The 25646-nt window shown below is 44.9% G+C and overlaps 2 protein-coding genes across 2 annotated transcripts in view; one reads left to right on the forward strand and one right to left on the reverse strand.

Annotated features, from left to right (window-relative positions):
• LOC146972785 (sodium bicarbonate cotransporter 3-like) overlaps positions 1–25646 on the reverse strand; it is a 79084-nt gene that overhangs the window by 10094 nt on the left and 43344 nt on the right. The window contains exons 15-20 of the mRNA XM_085803179.1: positions 15529–15774; positions 12804–12909; positions 12048–12209; positions 11829–11942; positions 8418–8579; positions 63–314 (exon numbers count right to left, since the gene is read on the reverse strand). Coding sequence (XP_085659305.1) covers positions 63–314; positions 8418–8579; positions 11829–11942; positions 12048–12209; positions 12804–12909; positions 15529–15774 — 1042 coding nt within the window. The remainder of the gene's footprint in view (positions 1–62; positions 315–8417; positions 8580–11828; positions 11943–12047; positions 12210–12803; positions 12910–15528; positions 15775–25646) is intronic.
• LOC146972786 (complement C1q tumor necrosis factor-related protein 4-like) lies at positions 20899–25439 on the forward strand. Its single transcript, XM_085803178.1, has 8 exons — positions 20899–21083; positions 22463–22513; positions 22595–22723; positions 23585–23864; positions 24311–24399; positions 24500–24550; positions 24695–24823; positions 24996–25439. Exons 1-8 carry the CDS (start codon positions 20933–20935, stop codon positions 25277–25279), a joined length of 1164 nt encoding a protein of 387 aa, XP_085659304.1. The 5' UTR covers positions 20899–20932; the 3' UTR covers positions 25280–25439.

A 25646-nucleotide genomic window follows, 5' to 3' on the forward strand; every position in this document is an offset into this window, starting at 1 on the left:
GAAAATAAAACTCGTCAGTTCCCTGGTCTTGTCTAGCGTTTCCATGGTGACCGACGGTTCACCTTGAGGACGGAGGTCATGAAGACGGAGCAGCCCATCAGGACGAAGATCATGAAGCCGGTGACGCGCTGCTCCCTGATGCCCAGGAACTTGGGCTGCTCTCCGGGCGCGGCGCAGCCCGACTCCAGCTTCAGGCTGTTGACGTGGGAGATGGAGAGGACGGTCGCCGCCACGAACCACGGCAACCCCATCACCGAGCACACGCCCAGCATCACCGCCACCACCAGCAGGTCCAGGTGGTAGCCACAGCCCTTCTGCAAACACACACACACACACACACACACACACACACACTTATCGTCATGGCGCTCTGACTGATGCAGTATGTACAAAAGGTCGTCCCTCTGAGCATTATTCCTTTAACCCTCTATGGTACGCATTATGATGCCAGTGGGGGAAAAAATGTTTGGAGTGTTTTTATGTCTCAGAATAGACTAAAAGAAATTTTTATTTATTAAATTATTTATTTTTGGAAGTTTTGGGGGATTTTTTGCCTGTAGGCAACATTGTACCATTACGGTTCATCATCTACTGTATTAGAAACACCAGTCTCTGTAGACTTTACCCTTCACTGGCCTCATCCTCATCCACATTCTCATCATCATCATAACAGCCTGATGTTTACTTTACTGCATCCAAAATCTAATTTATTAAGGATAAAAACAAAATTATGATGAATTATATGTTTTTGAACATTATATTTACACCTAAACACACACTTCCATAGTCTCATAATGCAATATTGATTCCATAATGGTCCACTGTCGCCTCAAGGCAACACTGCAATTTTCTATAATGGTACGTTGTTGCTTTCGGGCAACAGGTGCATTTTAACAAGTTTCCATTATTTAATAAGTAAATAAATTGCATGGAACTATTAAAAATTAAACTTTACTAATATTTTAGTGCATAAAAAACATATTTTTTTCCAGATGAAAAAGGGCCAGGAAGTTACTGTATGTTTTCAGACCGTTTTAGTGGAGCAAAATGGCAAACCTGTTTCCTTTGAAAAAGTCTGCAAAAAAGGGTTTCAGTGGCTTCTTGAAAGTCATGTGATAAATTAAAGCATTGTTATTGGTTCTCTAAGGTCTCCTCTCTTTTTTAAAGTATTACAGCATTAAATGGGATGAATTGTGGAGATGTGACAGATGAAAAAGTGGTTTGTTGCCTGAGGGCAACATGGTACCATAGAGGGTTAAAGCAGATATCACTGGCACGGCCGTTTCGGCTAATGCTGCGTTCAAGGCAGGCTTTTGAAACCGTAAGTTACAGCTTCAAGTCACAACTACGACTTGGTAGCGTTCCAGGTAACCCGTAGCTCGTGTTTTTACCGTCCTGTTGTCTGTGAAAGTTCCCTATAACGGCCACTCGTAACTTCCGACCCGTGAACTCGTACCAGATCGAACTGGTATGACTTCACAGGAAGGAAAAACACAAAGTACGAGTTTCTTTGAACGCACCATGAGTTAGCAGCCCCCGCCCTTGTCAGGCATCAATTGGTCCTCGTGCTACGTCACCACATTCACGCGCATCCCTTGGCTGCACACACAGCCCTTCATGCCGTTCTCTCCCCTCATTGGATAACACTTGTATCCCACAAGGAAAATTTTCTCCTCGGGTTACAGCAGAGCAGAGTGACGGAGAGACTCGTGTTTAGGCTGAAATACTTCATGTAAGTGATTGCTGACGGAAAATAGGACTATTTAGGACTTATATTAACAAAAACATTCCACTGATATCTGCTTTAAGTTTGTTGATATTTGTTGTGCATGTGAATTCCCACACTGCTGAGGTCCTTGAACGCACCACATACGTATTGATGAGTTATGTTGTTGTATTCATATGTTACACTATGTTGATATTTGTGTTTTATTCATGAGTCAACTGATGACTGTAGTAGTTTTTGCCATCAGATTTCATTATGTGATAAACACTTAGCCGCTAATGAGAGTCAAACAATTAGCCGCTAACTAGCAATAGCCTGAGTGCCTTATGCTAGGCTACTGTATTGGCTAATGTTGGCTAGCAGGTATTCCTGGCTTACACGTGTCCAAAACACTGTTGTCCTTAAAAATCCACTCGAAGTCCAGGTGATGATAGAAAAAGGATTTATTCCACAAGTGTCACTCAAGTATCCATAAACTTGGCTTTCTAAACAAAACAGGACGGGACACGGTAAAAAACCGTGTGTCTCCACTGCTAGCCTGGAGTTCACTACTCAGGTCAATGACCTCACTTTCTAGCGTCCGAGGCTGCTGACTCTTAAAGCTATAGTACCGCCAGCATTAAATTTAAAGGAATAGCCCGTTCTAGACAGAAAAGATGAACAAATAGCCATATTCAATTAAACTCACACATCAACGACTATTAGATCAATATATAAACTTCAGATCCAAAGTTACAGTACAAAATATAGGTAAATTACAAAAGGAGAAATAAGAACTCAGCAAAGCCATTCTTGCCTCATACATATCCGGCCCCTAATTGTTCTCTAAACTTAGAAATAATTACAAACAACATGAATCAAATGGGGCAATTAAAGTCTTAAGAACAATCACAATCCAGAGTCGTGTCTTCTTTATTCTGACTTTAGAAGTCTCTGGTACTTGCTGAAGGAGGCCAGTCTTTACCTCCGTCTCATACTGCTTCTAGGAGCAGACAGACCTTTGTGATGGGTCTGACTAGTTCACTGGTCTTAGTCTTTAGACGAACCCGGCGAACGAGTCCATGTTCATCTGGCATTGCCTCAATGACTTTGCCAATGACCCATGAGTTTCTTGGTGCAGTCTCATCCACCAGCAAAACAATGTCCCCTGGGACAAAGTTACGCGACACCCGTGACCACTTCTGGCGCGTCTGGAGCTCAGGCAGATATTCCCTCACCCAACGTTTCCAAAAAAGGTCCACCATATATTGGGTCTGCCTCCATCTTCGACGTGCATAGAGGTCCTCCGTCTTGAAAAGTCCTGGAGGCAGAGATGGCTTGGTCCTCAGTAGTAGGAGGTGATTTGGGCTGAGTGCCTCTAGGTCGTTGGGGTCACTGGAAGGGGTGGTAATGGGTCGTCCATTAATGATGGCCTCAGCTTCACACAGAAATGTCTGGAGGCTTTCCTCATCCAGATTCTGAGTCCTCAGAGTAGCATTGAGGATTTTCCTGATGGACCTGATCAAACGCTCCCACACTCCTCCATGGTGAGAGGCTGCTGGGGGATTGAACATCCATTTTATGCCTCGTTGAAGCAACGTATCCTCTATTTTGGAGGTGTTCCACTCTTGAATAGCCTTCTTGAGCTCTCGCTCTGCCCCAACAAAATTGGTCCCGTTGTCAGAACGCAGCTCCACAACTTGACCTCTTCGTGCGATAAACCGGCGAAGAGCGTTAATGAAGGAGTCTGTGTCGAGGGATGCCGCCACTTCTAAGTGGACAGCCCGAACGGCTAAGCAGGTGAAGATAACACCATATCTCTTCACAGTAACTCTTCCTCGCTTCGCTTCAAAAGGACCGAAGTAGTCTACTCCGGTTCTAGTGAAGGGCGGTTCATCAGGTAAGACCCTGTTTCGTGGCAGGTCTGCCATTTGTTGCTGTCCAGTAACACCATGTAGCCGTCGACACACAAGGCACTTGGATAGGACTCTTCTTATTGCTGCACTGACATTCGGGATCCAATATTTTAGACGCAGCTTGGATAGGACATGGTTGCGTCCACTGTGACCTACTTCCTTGTGGACTTCTTGAAGGATGAGCTCTGACACCCGTAGGTCTTTAGCCAAGATAGCAGGATGCTTAGATTCTTCTGGCATGGCTGCACGGTTGAGCCTGCCTCCGACTCTCAGAATACCGTTTTGAAGAACTGGGTTTAGCTTGTATAGGTGGCTACTCCTTTTGACAGGTTCACCCTTCTTCAAGGAGTTGATTTCCTCTTGGAACCTTTTTCTCTGACAGTGGCGTATGACCTCCAGTTCAGCCTCTTTCAGATCATCGACCGTGAGGGTTACTTTGCTGAGGCTTGCCTTGTAGTTCACCATGAACTTATGCAACTGCCGTATTTGTTCGTCCTTATCCGTGTCAGACAGCGCAATAGCTACTCTTTGCTCCTTTCTCTTCTTAGCCATGCAGAGCAATGTGTTCTTCACCTTAAGAATCCATGCCACTGCTTTCTTAAGGCGCATCCATGAGGAGTAGTACTCAATTAGCGTCTGCATTGTGTCAACCTTTTCTCCTACTGCAAGAGCATTTATGGTGACATTCTTCTTGATCTCTGGATCAGCAGTGCTGAGATCTGTCAGACGATCAGGGTTCTCTGGCCAGTTGTTGGACGACTGGGTGAGAAAGACAGGTCCAGAGATCCAGGCTTGATTCTGCACGAAGGGATTCACTTTCTGTCCTCTTGATGCATAGTCAGCAGGATTCAAGTGTGTGCTGACATGCCTCCATTGAGATCCTGTTGACACCTTCCGAATTTCCGCCACTCTATTGGCTACGAATGTGCGGAACCTTGTCATTTCGTTGTTTATATACTTGAGCACAGCCGTGCTGTCTGTCCAAAATATGGAGTCCGCAAGCTGTAGCTCCAGTTCCTTCCTTATTAGTCCATCCATGCGCACTGCCATAGTTGCCGCTGTCAATTCCAGGCGCGGGATGGTGGTGGGCTTGAGTGGGGCGACCCTAGCCTTTCCCATGACAAACGCGCTATGGACTTGGCCTTTGCTGTCATGCTGGACCAAGTAGGTAACTGTGCCATAGCCCTCTTCACTCGCATCACAAAAATGATGCAGCTGAGCGTATGTAGCCTCTCCAAAACGGGCTGGCTTGAAACATCGATCAACTCCGAATTCAGTGAGCAACTGCAGATCTTTAATCCAATCAAACCACTGTTGCGCAAGATGATCTGGAATCATGTCATCCCAGCTGAGCTTTAGCCTACAGAGCTCTTGCAAGATCTTTTTTGCAGGCAGAACCACCGGAGCTAAGAATCCCAACGGATCATAGACAGAACTCACCAAGGAGAGAACGTTTCTTCTGGTGGGAGGTTTATCTTGGATGACAATCCTGAACTTGAATTGGTCGGACTCGACGCACCATTGTACTCCCAATGCTCTTTCCATGGGGAGTGAATCTTGATCCAAATCGAGATCCTTTACTTCCTTTGCCATTTCCTTCTCGGGTATAGCTGCCAGTACCACCCGACTGTTGCTAACCCACTTTGTTAACCTGAAGCCCCCTTTCTGACAAATGGCTTTCAGATTGCGACAGAGTGACACCGCCTCTTCTTCAGAGCTGACTGACTTAAGGCAGTCATCAACGTAGAAGTTGTGCAACACTGTGCTGATTACTGAAGCATCAAACAGGTCCCTGTTGTCTTCAGCGCATCGTCTGAGGGCGTAGCTCGCACAACTCGGTGATGAAGTACCACCAAATAGGTGCACGACCATCCTGTATTCCACCAGTGGTTGGTTCAGGTCTCCACCAGGCCACCACAGAAACCGAAGGAGGTCAGCGTCTTCTTGTGGGACCCTTACCTGGTGGAACATGGCTTCCACATCAGCCATAGTAGCCACCGGTTCTTGGCGGAATCTGGTGAGAACTCCAATTAAGGAACTGGTGAGGTCTGGTCCCTGGAGAAGTTCCTCGTTCAACGTGACTCCCTGATAAGAAGCACCACAATCATACACAACACGCAGCTTGTGTTTTTTAGGATGGTACACTCCATGGTGTGGAATGTACCAAACCTTTCCATCGTTGCGGGCCAGCTCTTCATCGGCAACCTTCATTGCAAAGCCTTTGGTGATCATGTCACTCATAAAGGCAATGTAGTCCTCCCGGAACGAATGATTCTTGAGAAGCTTCCTCTTCAAGTTTAAGGCCCGCTGTTCTGCTACAACACGATTGTTCGGCATTTGAAGCTCCTTGTTCTTTAGTGGTAGACCAATATAGTAATGCCCCTCTACCGGTCTGGCAGACTGTGAAACACTGTCCATGAATTGGAGATCTTCTTGGGACATCTCCAGCTGTTCTTGGTTGCTTTCAGGAAAGTCGTATTTGAACTGTTGGTTCCACAGCTCATCCAGTTTAGCCACTGATATTCTGTTGGATGTAATGTATTTTCCATCTCCAGTAGGTTCGCAGCTGTTGTCCCTCAATGGCCCATTCACGGTCCACCCAAGGATAGTTCTCACAGCGTAAGGTCCATTGTCAACACTCCTGATGACCTCTTCTGGTTCCATAGCCTTTGGCACATTGGTCCCAATCAGCAGACCTATTTCTGCATTGATGTGGGGGATTCTCACTTGCTCCAGATGGGGCCACCTGTCCACGTCTTCCTGCTGTGGAATGTTCCTTTTATTAGCTGGAATGGTCTTTTGGGAGAAAACTTCCTGTAGTTCTATGAAGTTGCGACTTTCTAGGCCACACACTTCCAAACCTGTTACAACATAGCTGCGAACAGTCTTTTGTTCTCCCATGGTTGTTAGGAGAATGTCAATCTTCTTTCCACTAATGTTGAGCATATTCATAAGCTCTTCGGTGCAAAAGGTGGCCGTACTGCCTGGGTCCAAAAAGGCATACGACGTAACCACCTTGTCGCCTTTCTTCGCTTTTACCTGTACCGGAACAATGGCAAGGATACTGTCTGTGTCCCCGGCCCCAGTATCAGAACATGCATTGTTTGCTTTGTCCACAAACCCGCTGATCACCGACTGCTTCTCACCGTCATCTGATGACTCTTCTTTAGGTGTAACTTTGTCTTTGCTCTTTATGTGCAACACAGTGGGATGAAGCAATGAGCAGGCCTCACAGTGTAATTTCTCCTCACAGGACTTGCTCATGTGCCCCTGCTTCAAGCAACTGAAGCACAGTCCTTTCCCACGGAGAAAGTCTATCTTTTCTTTGTGAAGCGATTTCCTCAGCTTCTTACATTGAGCCATGCTGTGTTCACCCTGACAAAAAAGACAGGGCTTGGTGAAAGCGCTGCTAGGGCTAATAGGACTCCTCTTGCTTCCTCCATACGTTCATGGACGTCTGCAATCCAACCATCAACATAATCACCGAAGCTCTTGAATGAATCAGATTTTGGTTTAAACCACTTCTCTTGATCACTGTTCATTTCTTCCTCTGAGGTAACTTGCTGAAACAACTCTTTAACAGAAATGTTCAGCTCACAAAACTCTCTGAATAGCTTATTGAACTCAACAACCAGCTTGGTCTTAATCACCTCCAAATTGCCATCATCATCCATTAAATGAAGCATCTCATTCTTTTTTGTTGTAAGCTGAGTCAGTGCAGCTTTCCTCGACCGTATTTTCTTCTGTAACGCCTCTTCCATAGCTTTGACTGTAGGTTTCACTTGTCGTCTTTTCAATGTGGCTGAATCTTTGTCCTCCGCCATGATTCCTAAGACAAGACTAGCCCTTTCCACATGCTAGCTGCTGTTAGCTTAATACAACAAAGTGTTCCAATGACTTCCAAAGCACACACAAAGGATAACCGTCCTCGGATCGTTAGCGCACCGTCCGTGAGTCGTTAGCGGGTCGTCAGCGCTAATTAGCATAATAATGCTCTCGGTCCACACATTAGTCTTTTCCAGCAGCAGCTGCACTTACTTGAGTCCTTACAGAGAGCTTTTCCTTTCCGTTCCAGGATCCACAAACTCCAATGTACTCCTGGTCCACAGGCAAAACCACAAGGAGAAGGTTTTTTACTAATGTATTGGCTAATGCTGGCTAGCAGGTATTCCTGGCTTACACGTGTCCAAAACACTGTTGTCCTTAAAAATCCACTCGAAGTCCAGGTGATGATAGAAAAAGGATTTATTCCACAAGTGTCACTCAAGTATCCATAAACTTGGCTTTCTAAACAAAACAGGACGGGACACGGTAAAAAACCGTGTGTCTCCACTGCTAGCCTGGAGTTCACTACTCAGGTCAATGACCTCACTTTCTAGCGTCCGAGGCTGCTGACTCTTAAAGCTATAGTACCGCCAGCATTAAATTTAAAGGAATAGCCCGTTCTAGACAGAAAAGATGAACAAATAGCCATATTCAATTAAACTCACACATCAACGACTATTAGATCAATATATAAACTTCAGATCCAAAGTTACAGTACAAAATATAGGTAAATTACAAAAGGAGAAATAAGAACTCAGCAAACCCATTCTTGCCTCATACAGCTACTGTATTGCTAATCTTTGATGTTTAAAATACTGTATATTGCATATCAATGCTTATTCTCTGTTTATTGAGTAATGATTACTTTAAGTTCATAAATAATCTGGAGCTGTAGTTGTTATCTGATTAGAGATAGATATCTAGCTCAGTATATTTTATATTTAAGTTGCACTGTATTTCTAAGTCCTCACCTTGAGCTTGTTCTCCTTCCTGTTGACGATGACGGCCGTGATCTGCTGGTCCATGAAGATGAGGATGGTGCAGAGCAGCGCGGGGACGGCGGCGGCCAGCAGCGTCCACCACGGGTTCGAACCCAGAGGAGAGATCAGCCAACCACGAGTGTTGGACGTCGGCTGGAGAGGACGGAGACAGAGACGTTACTATGGTGACGCAACACAGTCGTCAACACAGTCTGCCAAGGCTTCAAGGGGGTCCCTAACTTTCTCTTAAAATTTTATCACTCTTTCTAGAATTTTTAACCACCTTCAGGAATTTTTTAAAAAACTTTTTTATAGGGCTGTCAGAGTTAACGCGTTAATTGCGATGCGATTAATTAAAAATTGCGATTGCGATTACATTTTTTAATCGCGGTTAATCGCGGCCCATTTTGTCCTCTGTCTGCTGGACTGGAGGACTGGAGTGTGGGACCTCCAGTCCAGTAGGTGGCGGTAAGGCACCTTCAAGTTGGTTGCTACACAAATATACACAGTCTAACACAGGGGTACTCAAATACATTTGTCGAAGGGCCAGAATTTTTCTTAACAGACACCTTGGGGGCCGAACATTCAAATGGCCCTAGATTGAAATTAAATTCACCTTTTTCGTCTAATAATTTAAATATTCTTATTTTACTTGTAAGCACATAATTTTTATTTATACACTTCATGGTGTTTTGTATGATATAAAATGAAAAATCTTGACATTATCATATCATCATTTACATAATATGCTGGAGCTTTACACTGCTGACTTGTATCCTCAGACATGCCCTGTGATTTTCAGCTTAAATATGACCTGACCATCACAGGACGTCTGACTCTGTTCTGAGGATACAAGTCATTGGTCCTGAAATGTGTTTCTCTTCTATAACACACATTCTACATCTCGGAGGCGACGTCTTTCCACACACGGGCTTCCTTCACCTGTCAAACGAGGCAGAGCTCAGTGGGAAACAGTAGGAGAGACACAGGCCGAGGGCACCGGGACACAACAGCGGGGGAGAAGCAGGTCGTGCAGCTGTGCGCCGCGGATGTGCACGAAAAAACAATTGCGTCTCATCAAATGCGCGCGGCTACGGCTTTTGAGTTGTGAGCGTGCATGACGCGCGGCTACATTGAATGGGTTTGAGCGCGCGCAAAAGACGCTTCATCTGAACGGCCCCCCATGCATGATGCACACACAGTTGAACCAAGACGGCGGTGAAAATCACCCACGGTCTCTGCAGACAGGCAGGGAAAACCCTGCAGTCCAGCCCGCTCCCCAAACACTCGCGCATGGTGATTTGGGTTCGTCGGCGTTTCTGTATCCCAGTGCAGCGCCTCACAGGCACACACAAACGCCTCGCACGTGTTTCCATGTCCCAGCGCTTTGACTTACAGGCGCACGGAGCCCGAGAAATACAGTATACAGTAATATGTAAACTAGTAGAACTCAGTCGCGAGCCTGATTGGAAGGTTCGGCGGGCCGGATGCGGCCCGCGGGCCGCCTATTGAGTACCGCTGGTCTAACATATATCCACAGCTCCATCCATTGATTTTTTGACGGCTTTGTTGTAAACAAATGCACGTGGCCAGGCAGAGCTGTAGCAAAGTAACGGGCAATTTCCACTGGATGCGATTCGTTTCAATTCTGTGTGAGTTTCATGCATCATGTGTTATGATTAGGTAGGCCTACTAGGTCTGGTCTAAAAGTTGTTTGTCTAGAGATTATAACACTTTGGAGTGTTGAAAGTCCAAAGCGCCATATATAATATTTTTAATAGAGATTAATAGAGATTAATAGAGATTTTTAATAGAGATTAATCGCGTGGGCGGCACGGTGGTGCAGTGGTTAGCACTGTCGCCTCACAGCAAGAGGGTTCTGGGTTCGAACCCGCCGGCCGGCTGGGGCCCTTCTGTGTGGAGTTTGCATGTTCTCCCCGTGCATGCGTGGGTTCTCTCCGGGTACTCCGGCTTCCTCCCACAGTCCAAAGACATGCAGGTTAGGTTCATTGGTGACTCTAAATTGCCCATAGGTGTGAATGAGAGTGTGAATGGTTGTCTGTCTATATGTGTTAGCCCTGCGATAGACTGGCGACCTGTCCAGGATGTACCCCGCCTCTCGCCCGAAGTCAGCTGAGATAGGCTCCAGCTCACCCGTGACCCTAGTGCAGGATAAGCGGTATAGAAAAAAATGAATGAATGAGATTAATCGCGAGTTAACTATGGAAAATATGCGATTGATCGCGATTAGAAAAATTAATCGTTTGACAGCCCTACTTTTTTTACTTTTTTACCAGTACTTTTTTACCATTTTTTCTAGAATTTTTTTCTAGAATACCATTTTTTCTAGAATACCATTTTTTCTAGAATTTTTTTTTACCACTAATTCACGCCATTGAATTAAAAGTTGTCCCTAGCTGTTTCTTAAAATTGTATTACTTTTTCTAGAATTTTAAAAGTTTTTTGGAGAAATTGTTACCACTTTTTTTTATTATTATAATTTTATTTTTTAATATTACCACTTTTTCTAATTTTTTTTTGTAATTTTTTGAGAAATTTTTACCAGTTTCTTCTAGAATTTTTTAAAAACTTTTTATTAATTAATTTATTTTTAGAAATTTTACCACTTTTGAGAATTTTTAAAGCTTTTGAAGAAATTTTTATGAATTATTTTCATCATTATAATTTCTTTACTTTTTTAATTTTACTATTTTTTCTAGATTTTATTTTGTAAATCTTTTTGAGAAATTTATTTTTACCAGTTTCTTCTACAATTTTTTGAAAACTTTCTTTTACTTTTTTTTTGGGGGGGGGGGGGGTTTACCACTTTTGAGAATTTTTACCACTTTTTTTCCACTATTGTAATTTTTTTTACTTTTTAATTTTACCACTTTTTCTAGATTTTTTTTGAAAGTTTTTTTTATTTTATTTTTTTTTAGATTTTATCAGTTTCTTCTAGAATTCTTTAAAAACTTTTGTTTTTTTTAAAGAAATCTTACCACTTTTTTAAACTTTTTAAAAAAATATATCTTACCATTTTTTTCTAGAATTTTTTTCTTTTTTTGGAATTTTTTTTTTTTTACCACTAATTCACACCATTGGCCCTAGTTTGAATGTACATTGACTAAAAAAGTAACATTCTTCAGTCTCACTGGTGTTTGCTCCAAAATGTTGTCCAATGGGGGTCCGTGGTCTAATTTGTGTCAATTTAAAAAACTTTGTAAAAACTTTTGAGAACCACTGCTCAATACGACTCCAAACCCTTTCGGGGACATTAAATGTCCTCAGAGAGGTCAGAGGTCAGAGGTCAGGGGTCAGAGGTCAGGGGTCGGGGGTCAGGGGTCAGAGGTCAGGGGTCAGGGGTCAGGGGTCGGGGGTCAGGGGTTGGGGGTCGGCCGTTACCTCAAAGCGGTCGGGAACGTGGAGTTTAGGCGACGGGACTCCGACCAGGTAGTCGACCACCACCATGATCATGATGGTGAGGAAGACGGCGAAGTCGCTGATGGTCGATCGAACCTGTGATCACAATGATGTCATCAGTACTGTCTCAGTGTGTGTGTGTGTGTGTGTGTGTAGGTGTGTAGATGTGTGTGTGTGTATGTGTGTGACAGGTGAACACACCCTGGTGGGGAAGTATCTCCGCGTCTTGAACTGTTTGAGGAAGGAGGAGAGGAAGAAGGTGGTGAAGAAGAGGATGACCGACCAGAAGAGGACGTCGGGCACGTAGGGACCGTCATGGCCGCACGCCGCGCCGACGAACTGACCACGGAAATCCACACACTCCTGAGAGAGAGAGAGAAATTGTAAATTTCCGAGAATAAAGTTGTAAATATACGAGAATAAAGTCGTACATTTACGAGAATAAAGTCGTACATTTCCTACGAGAATAAAGTCATAACATTACGAGAATAAAGTCGTACATTTACGAGAATAAAGTTGTAAATTACGAGAATAAAGTTGTAAATTTACAACTTTATTGTCGTACATTTCATTTTTTACATTTCTTACGAGAAAATGAATTCACGACTTTATTTTCGTAAATGTCCGACTTTATTCTCGTTGATTTATGACTTTATTCTCGCAATGTTATGACTTTTTTTGTCGTATGAAATGTACGAATTTATTCGCGTAAATTTACGACTTTATTCTCGTAACGTTATGACTTTTTTTCCTTGTCTGAAATTTACGACCTTATACTCTGAAATGTATGACTTTATTCTCAAAGTCATAACATTGCGAGAATAAAGTCGTAAATTTACGACTTTATTCTCAAAGATTGTGATTTTTTTATTTGTCAATGTGGCCCTGATACTCCGTCGTAGAAAACAGACAAAAGGTGAAGTGTGTGTGTGTGTGTGTGTGTGTGTGATGTCAGACCTTCACACTAAGCTCCTCCCACTGGATGTCCCCTGACGTCAGGTTCCTCCGGCTCCAGATCTGCTGCAGCTCAGCGGAGACGTTGGAGGGAGGAGAGCACTGACACCTGCCACGGGGATGACATCGTCAATGACATCATCAACCACATCATCAATGACATCATCAACGACGTCATCAACCACATCATCAATGACGTCTGCTACTGGGTCTGAGTCTGGTTCTGTTTCATGTGTCTAGTTCTAGGTCTGTGGTTCTGGTTCTGGTTCTTAAAGGGATAGTTCACCCAAAATTCAAATTTCCGTCATTATCTCCTCCCCCTCATGTGGACTAAGGGCTGGGAGAAGTTTCAGAGTCCTCCGTGGCTTCTCTGAGTTACAGGGGGTCTCGGCGTAGCAGTGCATGTCCATATGACGGTTGCAAATGGATACCAACTGTCTTCGTAACAAAAAGACACACCAAAAAACATCCAAATACCTCCATGCTGCTCGTATGTAATGTCCTTCTTGTATTGAAGCCCCAATATGAGAAACTGTTCCGAAAAAAATTAAATAAGTCTATTGATAGATATCACGTGACGTCATACAGCGTTCGCAGCTGGTCACAGCGCCATCTTGGGTACCGACTTCCAAAGGCAGTCTATGGGCTGTGACCTAATTCATCCATGGCTGTGACATCAAATCTCACAAAAATAGTGGATAAACCTTTTTTTATTACATGGCTCTATTGAATGTCGTATTCCGATAATTTATTGATATTTCTGATATTTATTTACATCTTGATTTTGCATTTAACAGTCTGTTATTCCTGTTTAACAGATCGTTGCTAAGTAAAATACACTAGGTAGGGACGCCGCTCTGATCAGCGCAGCACAGAAAAGAGAAACTATGCAGGATATTTACTTTCTGTTTCATTTTTACCGTCATTAAACAGCTTGGGAGACATGTCCGCCAAGGGAGGCTGCCTCACTCTACTGAGTGTGAGCGGCACGTACGTTCACGTTGCTTTCGTGAATTGTAAACAAACAGACGCCCCCTCGGTTTTAGCGTCCAGCAGTTTAGCGGCTAATTCAACAGCAGTGATGGATAACTGTACCGGGGAGGCTCAACATGAGCTTCATTTGAGGAATAAACGGCAGCTTTTACCTGACGGGAGACCGACGCCTGAGCTACGGTAGCTAACAGCTAGCAGCTAGCAGGTTTTTACCTACTTTCTCTCTCTCCCTCCCTCCCCCCTTTCTTATCGCACACACACGGCCCAGGTTGTCTGTCATATCTGCTGTAAACCTTGTAATAACAGCTTGTTGAGTACAGTTAACACTATTGTTGCCTCGGTTTGAGTGTGGATTATTAATTGTTAACGGTTTGTTTAATGTGAGTGGTGGTCATCGCGTCCTGATGAGTTGGGTTTTAATAACAGCTGATAACGTAACTGTGTAGATGGTGGATTGTGATGAGAAGGTGTTGCACATATTTTAAGACTTATCAGTGCAAACCATTGTGCAAAACCTGTTTGTTGTGACTTTTTGCGTGATAAGATGATTTGCCGAATTCTTCTTCCATTCCTGCAGCCTTTTGTCTCAATGTTAACGATGCAAAATGTCCAGATATTTTATTACTTTATGAAAATAAATGTCTGTGAGTTAAAAAAGAAGTGGGCTACGCATTTCTGATTTGATTTGGCTTTTCGTGTATTTGGAGGAGAGACAGAGCAAGCGAGAGAGAGAGAGAGACGAGGAGGTCCGCTGGGTGAGCTAGATTAACTTTTAACGGGAGAGAGAGCGGCGCACCGCGCTGTCAAAGATCGTCTCAGCAGAAATGGTGTGTGCTTTCAAGGCAAGGCCATCAAAATGAGAGATATCCATATCCAAATATCAGGCAGCAGTCATTTCTGGTCAGAGAGGATGTGGCTGCACTGAGCTGAATAGAGGTTAACTCAGTGTTCGGTACCCAGCATGGCGGCGGCCAGGTGGAACGCGTCGTGACGTCACCTACTGATAAGTATCTATATTTCAAGCTTGTTTGTAGTGGAAGCTCCCAGTGTCTCAGTTCACTGCTCTTCCTGTGTCAGTGCAAATCTTGCATGATTTGCACTGACCGGCGGAACAATTTCTCATGTCGGGGCTTCAATACAAGACGGACATTACAGACGAGCAGCATGGAGGTATTTGGATGTTTTTTGGTGTGTCTTTTTGGAAGAAGAAAAGTGAGCACCATTTACAACCATTATATGGACATGCACTGCTACGCCGAGACCCCCTGTAACTCAGAGAAGCCACGGAGGACTCTGAAACTTCTCCCAGCCCTTAGTCCACATGAGGGGGAGGAGATAATCAGGGAAATTTGAATTTTGGGTGAACTATCCCTTTAAGTGTACTGGGTCGAGTTCTGGTTTTCCATGCTGGTTCTGGTTTTATTATTATTTTCATTATTATAACTTCTTTACTTTTTAATTTTAACACATTTTCTAGATTTTATTTTGTAAATCTTTTTGAGAAATCAGTTTCTTCTAGAATTTTTTTTAAAACTTTCTTTTACTTTTTTTTTTGGGGGGGGGGATTTTACCACTTTTTTTCATTATTGTAATTTTATTTACGTTTTAATTTTACCACTTTTTCTAGGTCTAGTTTTTTTTTTTTTTTTTTTTTTTGATTTTATCAATTTCTTCTACCAGGAGAGGAGGTTCTGTTTCATGTGTCTAGTTCTAGGTGTGTGGTTCTGGTCCTTACGTGTACTGGGTGAGGTTGTCCAGGTGCTGGTCCATGTTGACCGGGTAGACCTCCCCCAGGTGGACCAGCTTCTCCAGAGCCTCGTAGATGAAGATGAGGCAGATCAGAGCGGCGAACGCCTCCTCGGTGAAGCGCGTGATGTAGCGGACCAGGGAGCTGGCGTCGGTCGCCACCAGAACCAGGCACAGGAAGGCGGTCCAGAGTCCGATGCTGGTCCTCAGGGACAGGTAGGACAGGCCGTAGTCGCTGGGGTCAGAAGTCACAAGTAGTTTGTATTTTTATTTAGTTTTTCAGTTTAGTTTTAGTTGTTCAACAAGTGATGAACCAGTTTTTATTCAGGTCGCTTTCACACCAGAGCTGTTTGGTTTTGCCTTCAATATTCAACATTTTTGTCAAATTGGCCCATTGCCATAATCCCTATAGTCATAGCAGTAGGTTCGTTACCTTTAATTGTCGGTGCAAGCTATTTTTAGAACGGCGGAGCAGAGCCGTGAGCTGCTCAGAGCTACGCTACGGAGGCTCATTATGGGATTTCTTGGTTTCCCTCATCAAACTCATCAAATACACAATCCAACAACTCCACAACGCTCTGGTGGACAAGTTGTGAGCTGCACATTCACCACGCTATGAGATAATAACACAACGTTACCAGACAGAGTTGTTTTAGAGGGAAATACAGAGACTGTTGATGAAAAACTGTCCCTGAAGGCAACACGCATCAGCGGTTTTACATGAATTTCCCTCTAAAACAACTCTGTCTGGTAACGTTGTGTTATTATCTCATAGCCTAACCCAGGGATTCCCAAACATTTTCATGGTTCGGGCATTGGGGGTGCGTCAGCCAAGTTGGGAGGTAGAAGGTGGTGCGCGGCATGAAAAGTTTGGGAACCGCTGGCCCAACCCATCCAGATTTAAAACCACTTTTACAAAATGTTTTGAAAGTTTTTCTTCCTCTTTTTCCTCTTCAACTGTTATTGCTCTGGTTTTCTCTAATTTTCCAACAGGACCTTAAACACTTCGTATCCAACACTGAACACTGTGTCTACACTGCAGTGGGTCCATAGAGGCCAGTGACCGTCGGTTGGTGAACTGTCTGGAGGTCACAGATAGATAAGACGCCCTGACCTATGAACCAATCAGAGAGCAGGATTTATCAGCGGCTGAAGACAGAGTTAACCAATACTCCACCAATCAGTAACCACCGATGACTCAAGTGGCCCAATTCAGATTTTTTCCACTCAAGTGGCGTAGATCGGACTTGGGACAAATACGCATGGAATCAGATGTTGTCAGATCAGATTAGCCCCCGTTATTTGTGGAAATAAATCAGATACAAAGCACCAGACTCTCCTTCCTTTATAATTATTATTCCAATTATAACGTGACCTAATAAATCTCCCGTCTTTAACAAAGTTCACCATCTTATTTCATCTTCAGAGGGTTGTTTCACACAAGCAAAGCAGATCTCAGATATCGCAGGGTCACTTCTGATAGAACATGGAAATAGATGGTCAAAAAAAATCGCATACAGACAACGAATCAGAATTGAGCATCAAGGCCTGTAGAGTAAAGACAGCCTGAGTGTTTCTAGAACTGATGTCGAGGCTGTGAGTCAGTATGTCTTACAGCCGCCGCAGATGCTCACAGTATGCGCATCGTGAGCGCACGGAGCACAACAAGTCATCCCGAGGAAAAAAAGAAAACGAGAAAAGAGACGAGTAATCTGACACTGCAGCGTCGCCACAGTGATTGACAGCGAGCAGCATCATGACCAATCAGTGGTCAGATGACAGGCAGGCATTTGTAGAGCTACAGGCAAAGACAGTTTATAAACCAAGAGCTTCCATGAGGGGTCAGCTTCCTGTATGATGTCACTAGGCTTCTGCTCGGCCACGCCCCTTTAGAGAGACCAGAGGCAGCCTGGAGTGTATTGATTCCTATGGGACAATTTAACGTGAACACAGATTATGGTCTGTCCTTTCTCCCCACGGTCACTGAAGCAAATTTTGGACTCATTTTTCACAAGCCACATCTCTTCTGAACAGTTTGACACCAAAATGGTAATTTTCAGACGCACACATCAGGAGAAAATCCACTTTGTTCCAGACCTGTCTCTGTCTCTACGACACACTCTCCCCAGATTTGGCACAGATCTCCTAGGCAACGTCAAACAAACGGCCGCGAACTCCCGTGAAAATGATTTAAATTATTTTTGGCATGCTAAATATTACTGTTAGTAGTGTAAATATTTAATGTTATCATAAGAAAATATAAATATCTCACTTTCATCTACCTACAGATTGTATAAATCCACACACACATTCACAGACAAGGTGGTGACGGTTGGCCACGCCCACTTAGAGAGACAGGAAGTGTATACCATTTCATATCATTGGAGCAGCCGCTCATGGAGTATCTTTCCATTTATTGAATATCTTTGCTACAGGTGGAGAGATGGCCTCCAAACGTTGGGAGCAAGCAAAAGGAAAAAAAAAGAAAGAAGTCAGTCGCCTGGAATTCAAATGGGGTCACCTGAAAAATCCAGTTATTGAACAAAATATTACTTACTAACCCTAACCCTATTATTTAAAACACCACACACAACCTTAAAGCTATGGTCTACGATTTGAAAGAGGATGAGAAAAATTTGAAAAAAGCACCTCTTACACACCCCCGCCCCTCCCCTCTGAGCTCGTATGACCCGCCCCTCGGGGCCTCCTCGCGACACGACCCCCCCCCCCCACAGAGCAGAGCAAGCAACAAGCCTGCTGCTGCCTCCAGAAACCAAACGAGGCTTTGAATGAGTAAAATGTCATATTCACAGTCACAACTTCCACAATAAAACCAAAGATTACCTGTTCAACATAAACTCAGCACCGCCGCTGCTGCAGCCTGACCGAGTCTCTCTGCACCGCGGCGCCGCGGAGCTCCAGGCCCCGACTCTTCCTGCTCCTCTTCCCCAGACACAGGACCCTGTCCTGGGTCACCCAGCGCCAAGAGTCTCCCTGTAGCATGAGGCTGTGCTCGGCGCTAGCCCACTAATACCGCCTCGTTACCGGCAGCTGGTGCACAGCGGCGGCATCGGGGCTGGCGCCGCCGCTGTGCACCAGCTGCCGGTGATGAGGCGGTGCCAGTACCGTCGTCGTCGTCCCCGGCAACGGGACCGCGGCGACCGCTGGTACGAGCAGCGCCGCCATTAGCAACCATGTGTGCGGTGTGCAGGGGGCAGAGCACCCCGGTCAGGCTGCAGCTGGAAGCAGCTGTGTGTCGGGGAAAGGATCAGGGAGACTCGACGCGGCACCGGTACTAGTAATACGGGCAGCAACACATTCTGTGCTTCTGTACTGTGCTTCTCTGAATCCTAGTGGGGCTTTCAGCGGCAGACCAACCGGGGGTGGGGGGCAGCAGGCGCTGAATTGGTGGGTTCATGTGTCTGTGGCTGAGCAGCTCAGAGCGGTTACAACTACTTGTAGTTTCTAAGCGGAGGGGGTGGGGACGAGGCGGGTCGAGGAGGAGCAGGCGAGACGAGGGGATTGGATGGAGGGTACGAGCCAATGGGAGCCGGACGGGGCGCGCGGCGCCCATTGGTCAGTTTCTATGCAGGCCCACGGCTGACAGACTGAATGGATTTTTTTGGTTCTTTTTGCTATTTATATTGTGTATATCGGACCACAGGACCATAATCGCTGTATAAACGATGTTAATAATAATTACCAATGCTCCAAATCGTAGACCATAGCTTTAAACAACTGTATTCTATACATTCACTTAGTCGAATAAAAATTGAGTTCAAATAAAATGCAGCATATAAAAATATCTGAGTGGGCGCATCTTGATTGATGGCCGCGAGTCGCCAGAAATTTGTGATGTCAAAATGGGGTCACGAGCCAAAAAAGGTTGGGAACTGCTGCTTTAGCTGCTGCTCATGAGACAGAAGGGAGGATGATTCTGTCTCGATGTGGACTGGAGATGAAGGAACACGTTGTTCCAGTGTTGAAAGAGGCTGTTAGTCATCAATTAAAAGTGACTTCAACCTGAGTGTTCTCAAAAGATTTGCAACTCAGATTTATTGATTCTAGTTTGAAGCTATTTTTCATTTGATGTGTTCTTACTAATAGATGTTGTCAAATTAAAGAGCAACTAAACTCCTCAGTTTTGGATGACGTGCTCTAAGCTTGAAATTAAAAAAATGCCTTGATTATGGGCGGGGCTCCAGGAGCACTCTCCGATCCGATCCCCCCTCCCCCCTGCGCCGCAGTTACACCCACAAATCACACAAATCACACGAAGGAGAAAAAAAAGTAATAAACACACATCGACACTTCTGCTATAGCGCTCGGGGCAGAGCCGCTAACGATTCCCATCCAGGCAGCTGCTAGCAGCCGTTAGCCGCAGCAGAGCAGCTAGAGTGCCTAGAGCAGTGTAAAAGAGAGTAAGGACAGCATTGGTCCAATGGCAGCGCCTCCTGGTGGAGGAATATGGGTTTTGCAAAAGAACTGACATCTCTGCATTGTTGGTGAATGAGCAAGTGTGGTGTTTTCATTAATTTAAGGACATTTATAGATCACCCACGTTAATAGCATCATTGAGGATCCTTTACAGATAAACATTAACACATAGGCCAGTAAAAAAACACAGTTGTCTACATGAATGTTTCAATCTACATTTTGTAATAAACAAATTATAAGTATAATCTGATATGACCAAGACACATAAAAACAAAAACACGGCCGTTTTCATCCATTTACAAGCAAGTGGTCAACACACATACATTGGAGTGAATGGGTTTTCTGGGCGCTTTTGTAATACCCATATCCTGCCACTAGGGGCGCAAAACCCTTAAACCCTTAAACCCTTAAACCCTTAAACCCTTACCACGGGAGTTAATGGTGGTGTCCTTACTCTCTTTTCCAGTGCTCTAAGAGTGCCTAGCAGCCATTAGCCACAGGCAGCAGCCGGTGCCGATTGGGAGCTGGTGGCCGATGACGAAAGCTGCCGAAAGCTGCCGATGACGAAAGCTGCCTACTTCATACCCAAATATATTTGTTTTCAGCAGAAAAAAGTGGTTTAGGAGTTTAGTTGCTCTTTAAATGGCGTATCATTATACAGTCATTCTGTAACTATGATACATTTGGAATTGGGTGAGGGCCTCTAAATAATATTGTGGTTGGAGCTCTGCCAAGTGGAGTAGAGTGGAGCTGGAACTGTGTGTGAAAAGGGGATCTGATGCAGCTGCATCCCCCCTGGATGGCGACGGCCTTTGACTCCCGGTTCGATTGCCAGAGTCAACACTGAGGACAAACTCTTCAGCCAATCAGCCGAGGCCATTGATCCAGAGCCGGTGTCTATAAGAAGCAGCTTGCCCCTCCTGTCTCTGTCTGTCTCTGTCTCTGTCTCAGACATCATGCGTCCCTCCTCCTCCTCTCCCCTGCTGCTGCTGCTGCTGGCGCTGGCTGGCCTGGCCTGGCTCGGCTCGGCTCTGCCGGTGGACGACATGTCCGCAGAGCTGAAGAAGGTCCAGACCGTGGTGGAGGAGCTGAAGGCCCAGAGACGAGGTGAGAGACACCTGAGCTGTTCCCAACCCTCTGAGGTCGGGGGGGGGGATTATGTTTTACTGCATCAAGGGTTTCTCCAGACTGCTGAAGGGTAGCCACGTAATTCTCCTTTTTTAAATCGAAAACGGGACATTTCAGCCTTTCAGACGAGCTCTCCAGTCTGTCCACAGCTGAGTGATCCAGTCTTAAAAGCCAGGGTCCAATAGGAGATCCGTGCATCAGGATTTTCGGAAAAAATCAGCCATAAATGTAATAAATAAAACGTAGATTTACCATTTGTGCATTTTCCTGAACTGGGAGGATGGATAAAATAAAGTATTTCACATTTTGAAGCAGAAGTTGAATAGACAATTGAAAATATATAAGAAATCTATACTAGGGATGGATCAATTATCGGCATGGCAGATAATATCAGCCGATATTCGACATTTTTCGGTCGAATCAGTATCATCCTTTTTTTTTTTTACTGATGACCAATGAAATAAATGTATGTTTTAAATGCACTCCTTTGGCTCTGATGTAGCCGTCTATCTGCCTGAAGTCACCACTCTTGGGTATAAAACAATGTCCCGCCCACTGAAACAAGATCTGTGTTGGAGTTCTACAAAAATGTAAGGTCCTTTTACCACAGATTTTCACAAAAGAAACAAACAGTTTCCTGTATTAAGTATAATTCCAGGTGTGTTATTCTAAACTCTGACACCAAAGTTTCTTTTGATTTTTACCACAGATGAATATCGGTTCTAATTATCAGTTATCGGTTTCCTTAATTACTAATAATCGGTGCTCTGTTGCTTTGTATGATCGAGATTATCAGACAATCAGCGTAAATGCAATAAAAAATGTGTAGATTTACCATTTATGCATCTTACTCAAGCTAAGACCAAGGCATGGGCCTGATATGGAAGGAGAAAGTTTGTTCTCTGCAGGACACAAGACCAAAAAGCCTCTGCACCCAGTGGAAAAGTCAGGCTTGTTTTCTTGTCAAGCCAGTGGGGCATTTTTGTAAATAATGTAAATAATATATTTTGTATCAGAGTTAGAGCCCTTATTCTTTCCCCTCTGATCCCCAAGACCTCAAAGTACAGTTACATAGTGTCTAAAAACAAGTTTAGAATAATTTTCCGTGTGAAATTTTGTTTCTGTTTTTTATTTTCCTTCCTTTTTCTGATCATTTAGCTATTTCTACGTTCATACGACACCACTACATCATGGATATTCTGAAAGTGCAGGTTGTCCTGAATAAAAGGATGTCAGTAACTTGATGGTGCGTCACAGGGCTGAGGTTTTATAAGGGTTAATACACAAGGAGACCAGGAGAGAGAAATGCAGAAGAACATGTCACAGACTCTGACTGTGGTCTGTCTCCTGTCTGACAGAGATGAGCGAGCGTCTGGAGGAGGCCGAGAAGGAGCTGAGGACAGTCCGAGGTGAGATCCGACACACAAACATGTAAACGGTAAACAGAACCTCAACGACTGGTGGTTTTTTTGTTTGTTTGTTTTGTACAGAAACACCTAAAGTGGCCTTCGCTGCCTCGCTGGGAGGAAACGGCCTGGTGAAGACCACTGACGGGAATCTGGACCTCGTCTACAAGGACGTCCTGACCAACGTGGGCGGGGCTTACAACTCCGAGACAGGTGAGGTCACAGCTTCACTCCTCTATAAACCAAGATGCCCCATGAGAAGCTGCTCCAATGATATGAAATGGTTCAGCTTCACTTCCTGTCTCCTAAAGTGGGCGTGGTCACCGCCCCTCCACCTCGTGTTGTGAACGTGTGTGGATTTATAAAAGTTGTCGGTAGAGTAAAGTGAGATATTTATATTTTCTTATGATAACCTTAAATATTCACACAGCTAAAAGTCATTTTCCACAGTCCTATTTAGCATGACGAAGTCATTTTTGTGGGCGTTCGCAAACGTTTGTTTGACGTTGCCTAGGAGATCTGTGCCAAATCTGGCGAGATAAGAGTGTGTTGTTGAGACAGAGACAGGTCTGGAACAAAGTTCATTTTCTCCTGATGTGTCCGTCTGAAAATTGCCATTTTAGTGTCAAAATGGTCAGAAGAGATGTGGTTTGTGAAAAATGAGTCCAATATTTACATAGGTTAGGCTACTATGGGGCAAAAGAATCGACCGTAATCTGTGTTCAGGTCCACTTCTCTCATTGGAGTCAATAGAGTCTAGACTGCCGCTGGTCCCCTAAAGGGGGAGGAGTCATGGTCTGCTGGTCTCCTAAAGGGGGCGGAGTCACGGTCTGCTGGTCTCCTAAAGGGTGCGGGGTCACGGTCCGCTGGTCTCCTAAAGGGGGCGGAGTCATGGTATGCTAGTCTCCTAAAGGGGGCGGGGCCGCGGAGAAGCCCAGTGACATAGATACAGGAAGCTGATTCGTAGTGGAGCGTCTTGGTTTCTAAACCGTCGTCTTTGGCTTCATCTTCAGTCACTCCGTCGTCCACATCATCGCCCCCCCTCCCTCACTTCCTGTCTCCTCGTCCCTCCAGGTGTGTTCACGGCGCCGATCCGTGGAGTGTACTACGTCCGCTTCACAGCCAACGCTCCCACCGACTTCCCCATGAGCGCCGCGCTCTACAAGAACGACGCCACCGTGCAGCTCATCGTCCACGAGCAGCCGTCAGGAGAGGGCAGCGACACGGCGTCCAACGGCGCCACCCTGCTGCTGGAGCAGGGCGACACGCTCAGGATGAAGCTGTGGCACGAGACTCAGATCTGGGACAACAGCAACCACCACAGCACCTTCAGCGGCTTCCTGCTCTTCCCCATGTGAGGAGAATCAGACCGGACCAGAACTGGACCCGGTCCTGGGTCCTTGTCCTGACAGCTTTAAATGTTCATGTCAAATTTTATTATTGTGCCATTCATACATCCATATGCCCCGCCCACATGGGCTTGCAAAACACCAAGAAAACAATCAAGGACTAGAGTACACCATCAGCAAATCAATGAAACAAACAAACAAAAATACAATCAGATCATCTTTAGAGGAAAGAACGAAGAGAAATCAATACCAAGCTTCAAAGGAGTTGATCAAAGATCAATTAAACAAACTATCCTGCCTTCTTTTCCAGGCTTTAGAAATAAAAATTAGCAGACATTGAAATAAAACAACAATTCCAGTTTTTTGAAAACATTAATCTGTCATCAGTTTATTGACCTGAAAAGGATCAATACCAAGACATGAAAACATCTGTGTGTGTGTGTGTTGACAGGGTGGATGAAGCTCCAGCTATGTCTGATGCTGAAGCTGAACTCAGATCTCTTCAGGAGTCGGTGAAGCAGCTTCAGGCCCAGAACCTCGGTAAATTCCTCCGATTTAATCCCAAGAGTTTTTCTTATATTTAATTTAATATTTAGATTAGTTTCATCTTTAACCCGTGTGTGTGTGTGTGTGTGTGTAGGGGTCAAAGAGCGTCTGGAGTCCACAGAGAGTGAGCTGAAGGCCATGAGAGGTCAGTGACTGTGTGTGAGCTGTGGAGGAGCAGCGCCTCCAAGTGGAAACTTCTTTTAAATAATGAGACAGAAACGTGGATATTGTGTTATTTCTAATATCCTTCTTGTTTTGGTAACAAATCAGTTTTTTCTTTTTCCTGCAGAGGTGCCGAAGGTGGCGTTTGCAGCTTCCCTCGGAGGAAACGGTCTCCAGAAGACGACGTCAGGAAGCAAATACCTCATCTACAAAGACGTGCTGACCAACGTGGGACAGGCGTACGACTCTGAGACGGGTCAGCAACAAAACACACTCAAAACCAAACATGTTTCATCGTGTTTAAAAATCGCAAATATTTCCACAAGACGAAAATCAATTCTTTTTTGTTTTGCCTCCAAACTAATTTAGCTCAAATTTAAACCAGAACAGGTTTTATTTCCCTGTACATTAACTCCTCGTTCCTCCAGGTGTGTTCACGGCACCGATCCGTGGAGTTTACTACGTCCGCTTCACAGCCAACGCTCCCACCGACTTCACCATGAGCTCGGCGCTCTTCAAGAACAACAACATCGTGCAGCTCATCGCCCACGAGCAGCCGTCAGGAGAGGGCAGCGACACGGCGTCCAACGGCGCCACCCTGCTGCTGGAGCAGGGCGACACGCTCAGGATGAGGCTGGAGCAAAACACTCAGATCTGGGACAACAGCAACCACCACAGCACCTTCAGCGGCTTCCTGCTCTTCCCCATGTGAGGAGAACCAGACCGGACCCGGTGCTGGTCTTCGGTCTCGGCCCTGACAGCTTTAAATGTCCATGTCAAATCTTCATCATCACTGTGTGAAGCTGTCTGATGTTCAGGTCTGATTAAATGACTAAGCTTCATTGAGACAATAAAAACAGCCTCAGACTTTCTGTTCAAACACAAACTCTCTGAGTCTTCATCAAACCTGGACCGAACTGATCCAACTCTCCACACACACACACACACACACAGACAGAGTAGACCAGTGTGAACAGAGCTGCCGACTGTTGGCCGGTCAAAGTACTGCAAGTGGGCCAACCAATCACAGCGCAAAGCTGGTTAGAAACAAGACGATCAGTGACATCATTATCACTGAA

This window comes from Trachurus japonicus, chromosome 16, assembly GCF_045865225.1.
Source record: "Trachurus japonicus isolate A0001 chromosome 16, Traja_1.0".
In the NCBI taxonomy this organism is placed as follows: Eukaryota; Metazoa; Chordata; class Actinopteri; order Carangiformes; family Carangidae; genus Trachurus; species Trachurus japonicus.

Bases quoted from the DNA above. Each gene is read 5' to 3' on its own strand.
- LOC146972786 (XM_085803178.1), top strand. From the start codon at position 20,933: ATGCGTCCCTCCTCCTCCTCTCCCCTGCTGCTGCTGCTGCTGGCGCTG. The intron at 22,724-23,584 runs GTGAGGTCACAG...TCGTCCCTCCAG, and splicing joins GGCTTACAACTCCGAGACAG to GTGTGTTCACGGCGCCGATC. The intron at 24,551-24,694 runs GTCAGTGACTGT...TTTTTCCTGCAG, and splicing joins TGAGCTGAAGGCCATGAGAG to AGGTGCCGAAGGTGGCGTTT.